This window comes from Macrotis lagotis, chromosome X, assembly GCF_037893015.1.
Source record: "Macrotis lagotis isolate mMagLag1 chromosome X, bilby.v1.9.chrom.fasta, whole genome shotgun sequence".
NCBI classification, from domain to species: Eukaryota; Metazoa; Chordata; class Mammalia; order Peramelemorphia; family Peramelidae; genus Macrotis; species Macrotis lagotis.
In genome coordinates this window covers 639,172,492-639,182,713 of record NC_133666.1, presented here as the reverse complement: position 1 = coordinate 639,182,713, position 10,222 = coordinate 639,172,492, and the positions used below count along the sequence as shown (strand labels likewise).

Here is a 10,222-nt window from a genome sequence, read left to right as displayed (position 1 = left end):
TAGGAACCCCAGATAAATTGTGATTTTACTATCTCAAAGGTATCTGTGAAATCCAGGACAAGATGCTTCTTTGGTATAGCCTTGATTCAACCAGTTCAAGGTAAAAAGCAGAAACTCATAGGAATATGGTATTTTGATATGGAATAAGTCCTTGCAGCTTATACAGGTCAAATCCATCTTTTTTCCCCTCAAAGAAGATAAATGGAAGACCAAGGAGGGGGAAGTGAGTTGTCCGAGGTCATGCCACTAATAGCAGATTTAGGATTTGAACCTACTGTACACAATAGGTCAACCCAAAGAAAAACAGGACAGAAAAAAGAAAAAACAAAACCAAATGCTGTTCAGAGCTTAGGTTATGTGATGGCCATGGAATGGTGTATTTTTCAGAGACACCAATATTCTCTGCTTCCCATGTCTTAATTTTTTATTGATCTCCAAGTGCTTTCACTGGCTGCCTCTCAGATATAGAATGCTTCACATCCTCATTCCTATCTTCTAGCTTCCCTGGCTATCTTCAAGTCTCAACTTAAGAATCTTACCTTTGTGAGAGGCCTAAGTCTTTTCACTGACTTACTATGAAACAAGGTCAATTATATTTGAATTACCTGCCTGGAAAGGTATTGTTTCAAAAGAGATATTAAGAGTTCTTTGCAAATCTCAAACTGTTATTATTATCATTTCTACCAATAATTTTAACCTGGAAGTCTGACAACACCTCTCCTTACATTTTTTTCCTTTTAGGGAGGTATAGTTTCTATTCAGGTATAGCCATCCTTCTCTTTGCTTGGAAGACCTAGGTTCAAGTTCCATTTAATACTGATACATTTTGACTATGTGACTCTGGACAAGTCATTTAACTTTGCAGAACTCTAGGCAATACTCTAAAACTCATTTGTAGAGCAAATGTCTTGGTAAAATTCCTCATCAGTACAGTTCATATATCTATCTTTATTGTCTTGATAACAGTATTATATCCCATTTTTCCTATTAATCATGTCTAAAGGAGAATAAGTTCCTTACGCTTTCTAATCTGTGATGCAGCAAATATAGATGATGCTCAGTCCTATCTAGAGCACCCGTTTGTCCCACTCTCACTGAGAATCTACATTAATAAACCTTAATATTATTCTAGCATCGGTTGTTAGCATCCTTTACTCCACCCCCACAAGAATTCCATTTGTTCCCCCCTCACCAGATCTTAAACAGCAATGAAGATTGTAACCATTGAGAAAGAGAAACTGAGGCACAGATAGGTAAAGGACTGCCCCCCAGGCACCCACATTCTCTAATATGGAGCTTTCTTTGGTGAAGTCAAAGGAGATATGATTATCTCTAAAAGCAGGGGTCTTAACCATTTCCTGCCCTTCCTTATTCTGTAACTGAAATAGGCAGCTCTTGCCCAAGGGCATCCAAAACTTGAGACTGACCCTCATTTTTAATCTTTTTTACCATTCACATTGTAGTGTGGGGCCCGCTCTGTTTTGAGAGTGGCAAGAACTGGGTTTGAATCCTAGCATTGACTTCACTAGCTATGTAACCTTAAACAAGTAAAGAGCAGAGATAGGAGTACATTCCATTTCCTTGATCATTTTAGTTAGCATTTTCTGAACTCTTCTTCCATTCAAGTCTGAAGGGTAAGGTAACATTACAAACTGAGGGGAAAGGAAATCAAGGAAGTCTTTCTGAAGGCTCTAGCATTTCAGGTTGACTTTAAAGGATATCTAGGATTTCCACAGGCTGAAATCAAGAAGGAACAGCTTAATCAAGTCACGGTGGAGAATCCCTTGTATTCGGGAACCAGAGAGTTGTTCAGTTTAATTGAGTAATAATAGTAATTGACATTTATAAGGCACTTTGGGGTTGTCAGAACATTTTAAATCTTTTGACCCTCACAATAATCCTATGAGGCAGGAGCCAGTTTTATATCAGAGATAGCTGAGTTTCAGAGAGATTAAGAGATTGTTTTAGGATTGCACTTGAGTCTCAAATCCAGAACCTTATGATCCTGAGTCAGGAATGTCATTCACTTGATCCCCTACCAAGTTGTAAATAGAAACAAAAGAAGTATGAAGGAAGAAGAGAATGAAATTAGCCTAGAAAGGTAGAATGACATCAGGTTATAGAGAGCCTTGAATGCAGGGGTATTTGGGTAAATACTTAACAACCCATTCTCCAAAAGGAAAAAGAAAAGTAACAGTAGCCTGATATACCTTTAAGCTCACGATCATTATTAACATCCTTTCCATTACTTCCTTAAGCCTAGACAATGCACAGAACAATGAATCAAGTCTTGATTTGTAGCATTTGCAAATTTCTGAGGTATAAATGTTATTGAAAATGTACCAGTTAGAACTGACTCCACATACCTCATTCGAAGTAGTTCCAGAAGCCCTGGGGAAATAGAGAAGAATTTTGACGAAAGAAGAGTAATGTGATCAGAAACCATGCATAAGAAAGATTGATTTTGGTAGTAGTAGAAAAAATTGAGAGCAGAAGTAAATGGATCTCTGAGGAGGCTTGCAAAAGCCCAGGTAGGAGGATCAGGTACTGGTGGAGGTCATGGAAATGGGCATGGGAGGCAGTTGAGGGATGAGGTAAAGGTTGGGGCTTCAACCAGGTGAAAGTGGTGGCTAAATTAAGGGACACGGTGAAGTTGGGAAGGAAGCAGTTTTTTGAGAGAGAGAGAGAGAGACCTAGGGAGCTTAGATTTGTACAGGTGGAGCTTGAGATGCTTGGGGAGCATAAAATAACAGTAACGGAATGGTTTTGAGGGTTAAATGAGGCAATTTTTTGTAAAGTGCTTAGCATAGAAAATAGCACATAGCAGCACAATAAAAACTTGTTTCCTTCCTATCTCATAGATGAGGAAATTGATATCCCAAGAGGTTTAACCAGGTTACATAGCTAGGAGGGGTCAAAGGCTGACTTTAAAACCTGATCTCCTGGGCAGCTAGGTAATACAGTGGATAGAGCACTGGCCTTGGAGTCAGGAGGATCTGAGCTCAAATCTTGCCTCAGACACTTAAGAATTACCTACCGGTGTGATCTTGGGCAAGTCACTTAACCCCATTGCCTTGCAAAAACAAAAAACCAAACAAAACCTGGTCTCCTCTCTCCCAAACCAAAGCTCTTTCTACACCATTTGGCTATTTCTGAACTACAGAAGCCATCAATCAGCACTGGAAGAACAAGAGTGTGGTAGAGAACATAGGGCAATGTGGAAACCTCATAGTCAACCCTATATACATAAGAAAGCTGTGACTGGAGGCCAGGCGGGTGGAAACCATTGACCTTGTACTTTTTTCCTTGTTATTGTTGTTCAGTTCTTTCAGTCCTGTCCTACTCTTGAACCAATTTGAGGGTTCTAGGGAAAGATACCGGAGCATTTTGCCATTTCCTTCTCCAACTCATTTTACTGTTAGGGAAACTGAGCCAAACAGGGCAAAATGACTTGCCCAAGATCCCACAACTCATAAGTGTCTAAGGCTGGATTTGAACTCAATTCTTCTTCTTGTTCTTTTTTTTTTTTTTGCAAGACAGTAGGGTTAAGTGGCTTGCCCAAGGCTACGCAGTCAGGTAATTATTAAGTGTCTGATGCTGGATTTGAACTCAGGTACTCCTGACTCCAGGGCCAGTGCTCTATCCACTGTGCCACCTAGCTGCCCCTCAATTCTTCTTAACTCCAAGAAAATGACCAGTGACTCCCAGGTTGCAGTCTATTCACTAATATCCAATTCATGTATTTGCCACAGCATCACCTCTCCTAATGTCATGGTCTTCTTCAAGAATGAAGGACACTTAGCTTCCCCTAGCTCGGATTAATTTATATACCAAGCCACCAACTGATCATATCAATCAGTTGATGGAAGATGGGAGGTTGTAAGGAGGGCAGCCAGGAGGATTATATAAGGAATATGGTATCTTCAGAGGAGAGTCAGAGTTTTACTGGAGTGAGAAAGTAGAGGAAATGAGAAGTCTATATCTAAGGATGTAGAGAGTTTTAAAAATTATTTAGCACTTTGTTTTTTCCCCAGTTACTTGTAAAAATAATTTTCAACATTTGTTTTTAAAACTGTAAATTCCAAATTCTACCCCTTCTCCTATCCCACTCTCCCTCATTGAGAAAGCAAGCATTTTGATTTAGATTACAAATGTATGGTTATGTAAAACATGTCCATAATAATCATGTTGTAAAAGAAAATATAGACTCCCTCTGGCCCCCTCAAAAAGAAACTTCAGGAAAAATAGAGTTAAATAAAATATGCTTCAATCTTTATTCAGATGCCATCAGTTCTTTCTCTGGGGATGGACAGTGTTCTTCATCATATGTCCTTCAGAGAATGATAGATAACAATAGATCAGAGATTCCAAAGGGTTCGGTGGAAAGTTCTAGAGTAGATGATGGTGGAATCAGATTGGGGGGGGGAACTAGAGAGGATTAGTGCTGATTAGTACAAGGGATACATCCCTTTGAGGTGGCATGACTGGATGATCAGGACTGGGTTGCTATTTAAGTACGGTATACCATACATAGGCACACTGAATCCAGGTCTTCCTGCTGTCAAGTTCTCTACCTAGCCCTCTTTGAAGCACTATATACATATCAGTGATTACTATTCCTTCCAAAAGACTGGGTTCATTATGATAGGAAATATGCTAATTTTAATCAATTTATCAGTCACATATTCCTCAAATACCTGCTGTGTTCCAGATATGTTGCAAGGCACTGGGGATGACAGCATGATGAATGATACCATGCTCACTCATCAGGCACTTACATTCTAATGAGACAATACACATTCAGCATCAACATAAAGTAAATAAATAGTGGTCCAAGGCAGAAGCAGTTTCTGATAACCAAGTAGATAAACCAACTGATTGATATGAGGGTCCCTTGGCCACAGATTCAAGCATGCATAGATAGGAGAAATAGGATGGGTTCAGAGAGTGTCTTCAACCATTTTAGAGATTTATTGACCATGGGACATAGAATCACCATTGCCCAACCTATTGATGTTTCCATTTCTATAATTTTAGGCAGCTTTATGCCTAAAATGGCTTTTCTAAGGATATTTGATTATGTTTGATCTGCATTTTTGAAGGAGACCTTGACATTAGGAGAGGTAATGCTATAACAAACACGAGGATTGGATTTCTTTGAAATAGATATTTACAAATACAGGGAGACTTAAAACAGACCCATGAAGAAAGTCACCAAGAAAGCAGAGCCTCCTGTGACTGGCATTGCTCTGCCAGGAAGGCTCAATAGCCTCAGGCTCCAGGCAGTTCCAGGACAGAAACTTTATTCCCATCTCTGGCAGCAAGTGCTGCCTTACTCTTCCCATAGGTTAATTCCCTTGTCTCCTTGACCTTAGTAACCATTGATGGGATAGCAGAATGGATATCAGGAATATCAACATTCTGAAGGCAGCTTGGAGAGAGCCAAAGTCTTCTAAGCTGGGAGAGAGGAGCTGATCATACCTTCCTTTCAATTCTTACTCCTCCTTAGACAGCTTGTGCTGCTCCAAAGGATACTGATACCCCCATCTGGGCTGCTTTAGGGAACATGGAAGGTAAGAACTGGGAGTGTGAAATATGCCAAATCTTTCTGGATGCTTGGTTGGGTGAGTAGGGAAGGCAGGATGCAGATCCAAAGCATGATAAAACTTTCTGTTACTTGAGTACTTTTTTTTTAAACATGCTTTCATAGTGATGACAATTTGAGTGGCCCTGAGAGATTGCAGGGCCAGTAAGGAAGCTATCAGAGTCATTTCTCAGGTACTTTTGGACATATGGAAATTTCATTCATCTAAATACAGGAACTTGTGGTCCTTTTGCTGTGAACTGAGACTGGCCTCAGAATCCTGCTGTTGTTGAATGGTTACAGGTCAGGAGTGTAAGAAAGACAGGACAAAGTCAGATTGAGGGAAAACTTTGGTGCCTCGTGGAAAAGAAAGCTCACTTTCAATGTTCTTGGTGGATGGTGGGTGTATTCCTTGCATTAGCACTTTGTTTTCTCTGCTAGTGTGTTATCCCTGGGGAGACAGACAGAAAAATAACCAGCCAATCTAGGCAGGATACCTTCCCTTCAGTGTTGTGTGCATGTGACACTTCCAGTTTAGAGCTAGAAGCTTAGTCAGTGAGAAACTGAATTCAAATTCAATTTCAGTGGCTCCCTTATCTGTGTGACCTTAATCCTGCTACTTCCCTTCTAGGGGTCTCATTTTCCTCAGTCTGTAAAATAATGGAATTGTAATTATAATCTCTAAATTCCATTCTGGTTCTAGATTTAGAATCCTTTTATCTAATAAGGCTGACCCAACTCCCTTATAAGGTCCAGAGAAAGGAAGTCCCTTAACCATGGTCACACAGTGAATAAAGGGCAGAGCCTCTGACTCCAGATTCAATACTCATTCCATTGCACTGGTGTCAGATTTTTTGGTCTTTCATAGTCTCCATCTCAGTCTTCTTAAAATCAAGGTCAGCTTCTTCTAATAGCCCAAATAGAGTTCCTTTGAAGAATTACTGCCTGTGCACCCAGATCACCCACTTCTTTGACCATCTGTACATTGTGCTCTATATTTCTTTTCTTTTCTTTTCTTTTCTTTTCTTTTCTTTTCTTTTCTTTTCTTTTCTTTCCTTTCCTTTCCTTTCCTTTCCTTTCCTTTCCTTTCCTTTCCTTTCCTTTCCTTTCCTTTCCTTTCCTTTCCTTTCCTTTCCTTTCTTTCTTTCTTTCTGTCTTTCTGTCTTTCTGTCTTTCTGTCTTTCTGTCTTTCTGTTTTTCTTTCTCTTCCTTCCTTCTTTCTCTTCCTTCTTTCCTTCCTTCCTTCCTTCATCCTTCCTTCCTTCCTTCCTTCCTTCCTTCCTTCCTTCCTTCCTCTCTCCATACTTTCTTTTTTCTTCATTACTTCTCTACTCCCCTTCTTCACCTCCAGAGGAAAAATTCTCTTGCAGCAAATATACATAGTGAAGCAAAACAAATTCTCACTCGGTCTGAAAATATATGTCTTATTCTGCATCTTGAGTTCACCATCTTTCTGCCAAGAGGTGAATGCCATGTTTCATCATCAGTCCTTTGGAATTGCAATTCGTCATGGCAGTGATCAAAGCCCTCAAGTCTTTCAAAGTGGCCTTTATAATGCTATTTTTGTTATTCTGTGTTCTGTTTCCAGTCACCTCACCCTGGATCAGTTCATATAAGTGTTCCCAGTTATCTCTGAAACTGTCCTTTTCATCATTTCTCATGGAACAATAAAATTCACCTTGGTGACTTTCTATTTTGTAAAACAAGCAAGATTGAATTCTTTGGATTATCAGATTCCTTGACTGATAAATTACTTTCACTGAGGCATGGAGACAAAGGGGTTCTCATGCAAGGATGATGAGCCTAAAGTAGAAAGAACAATTAGCAAGAGAAGAATAAGATTGAGGCAGTCAAAATGAATTGTTTATGTGAAACCAAGATCCACTAGGGCACACTTCTTTTCTAGATATCATTAATATGAAAATTTCTTTTCATATTCTATCTTATTTTAAGCTCCTGAGATGAAGTTGGGAAATGAGACATGGATAGTGAAGGAATTTGTGCTTGTGGGATTCTCCAACCTTCCAGACCTGAAGCCCACTCTCTTTGCTCTCTTCCTGTTCGTGTACCTCATCACACTTAGTGGCAATATCACTATCATCACCATCATCTACCTGGATCACACTCTTCATACTCCCATGTACTGCTTCTTGGGGGTCTTGTCCCTCTCAGAGACTTGCTACACACTAATCACCATCCGCAATATGCTGGTACACCTACTGATGGAGAATCAAGTCATTTCTATTATGGGTTCTCAGGCTCAGATGCTCTTTTTTTCTTAGCCTGGGCTGCAGTCATTGTTTCCTTCTCACCCTGATGGGCTATGACAGATATGTGGCCATATGTCACCCACTCTGTTACACAGTGATCACGAGCCCACCTGTTTGTCTCCATCTGGGAGCCCTGGTCTTCTGCTCAGGATTTTTGGTGGCTGTCATTTTGACCTGTCTCATATTCTCTTCCTCCTTCTGTCATAGCAACAGTGCAGAGCAGTTCTTTTGTGACATGGCACCTGTTCTCAAGCTTAGTTGTACGTCAAGTGTAGCCAAGGCCCTGACTCTCTCCTTCTTCAGTGTGATTGTGGTACTGGTCTCCTTCCTTCTCATTCTGCTCTCATATGCTTTCATTGTGGCTGCCATCTTGAGGATCCCCTCAGCTGCTGGGCGGCACAAAGCCTTCTCTACTTGTGCATCCCACCTCACCGTGGTAATTGTGCACTTTGGCTGTGCCTCTATTATCTATCTGAGACCAAAGTCAGGAAGCAATCCAAATCAGGACCGGATGGTGGCTGTTTTCTACACAGTGGTCACCCCATTGCTCAACCCTGTGGTGTATACCTTACGCAACAAGGAGGTGCGGATGGCAATAAAGAGGACCTTGGGATGCAGCCTGAAGACCTAGAATACCTCCTTGCAAGGATAAAGTTAGAAAAAGTGGGAAGTGGTACTCCAGTTTTGAAAGAGACTCAATTGTCCAAATTCAGCTGGATTGAAGGCTTTAATTATCCAGAACTCCAAAGTCATACCATAATCTACTTAAATGGAGACCATTCTGGTTTTGCTTCTCAATTGCCTATCTCTAAAACCTTCCTTTCATAACTCTAGAAGTTCTACCCCAAGATATCACCCACTTCTATATTTTATTTATTTATTTTTTTGTTGTTTTAGGTTTTTATAAGGCAATGGGGTTAAGTGGTTTGCCCAAGGCCTCACAGCTAGGTAATTGTTAAGTGTCTGAAGCTGGATTTGAACTCAGGTATTCCTGACTCCAGGGCTGGTGCTCTATCCACTGCACCACCTAGCCACCCCACAATGAATAGTTTTAAAAATGGTTTAGAATGAAATAAGAAATGATTTAGTACTTTAAAAAAGTTAACAAATATTTTGGTTCATTTTCATAACTCACTCAAGAGGTGAAGGATGACAACAGTGCATGGCAAGTAAAATGCAAATAAAGGGAAACTGAGGTTTATCCAAGTTTGGTAACAGTTTATTAATAGTGATGTGTATAGTTGTTAATAAAGTGGATCAGACTAGCCACCTCATTAGGTTAATGACCATGAAGGGATGGAGAAAGATATCTTTATTGATCTATAAAAAGGAAGGAGTTCTGCTGCTCATATAATGTCACAATTGACTTCACTTGGAAAAAGTTGAATTTGCCTTTAGGTGTTGGTGATCATATCCCTGCAACAATTAAAGAATATTAATTGCTTTATAGACCTCAAAGAATCATCCTAATCAGAACTGTAGGGTTAGTCATCCCCTTGGGGAGATCAAACCACCCCTATTTTTAAAAGGAGAGACAAGGGCAGAATAACTGTCCTTTGGGAAGGGCTCAGAAAAAAGCTGGTAACAGGTAAGCAAAATAGATGTCTTAGGAGGTTAGTTAAAAGAGAATTACAGCACAATTTAACCATGCCTTACTGGGAAAGATCACACTTCTGAGTTTAACTGAGAAATGGAATTTGACAAAATAGTGAATAGAATTGAATGTGGAGTAAAATCAGTTTTTAAATTATACAATGTAATTTTAATTTCCTCAGGTGTGTCATGTCACATTAAAGTCTGTAATTTCAGTTAAAAAGAGGCATGGTAGAACCATTTATCTTCCTTTAAGGGTAATGTCTCTAAGATAGTTCAACTCTTATCTTTCTTTCTTGATTGCTCCCCACCCCCAGCTGCTAGTACCTTCCTCTCTCCAGTGATCTCCTAAATATAATATGTATAAATAATATGTACATACATATATATATAGTTACTTATTTATTGTTCCCTCCATTAGAATGTAAGCTCCCTGAGGGCAAGGACTATTTTCTTTTTGCCTCTTTGTATTCCCAGTGCTTAGCACAATGGTTGGTACCTAGTAGGTGCTTTATAGATGCTTGATAGGTGACTACCTATGAGGAAGTAGTGCCCTTCCAACTTAAGTCATAAACTAGAAGTGCAGATAAATCCCATAAATTCATGCCCATTGGAGCTGTGACTGACAGTGATGATGGAACACAGCAGAGTTCAAGACTAGCAGAGATTATGTATTATGCCACACTGCACCAGTCGCGTGCAGGACCAGCATATGTGGTATGTTGACATCCTCAAAAAACCATCAATGACTTGGAGGTGTGAGTTGCTCCTCAAG

The 10,222-nt window shown here is 39.9% G+C and overlaps 1 protein-coding gene across 1 annotated transcript; it reads left to right on the top strand.

Annotated features, from left to right (window-relative positions):
- The first annotated feature begins 5,566 nt into the window (after nucleotides 1-5,566).
- LOC141499517 (olfactory receptor 10T2-like) lies at nucleotides 5,567-8,485 on the top strand. The gene is given in 3 exon segments (XM_074202205.1): nucleotides 5,567-5,573; nucleotides 7,538-7,854; nucleotides 7,856-8,485. Coding segments are annotated over 3 exon segments (954 nt in total).
- Nucleotides 8,486-10,222: the final 1,737 nt, after the last annotated feature.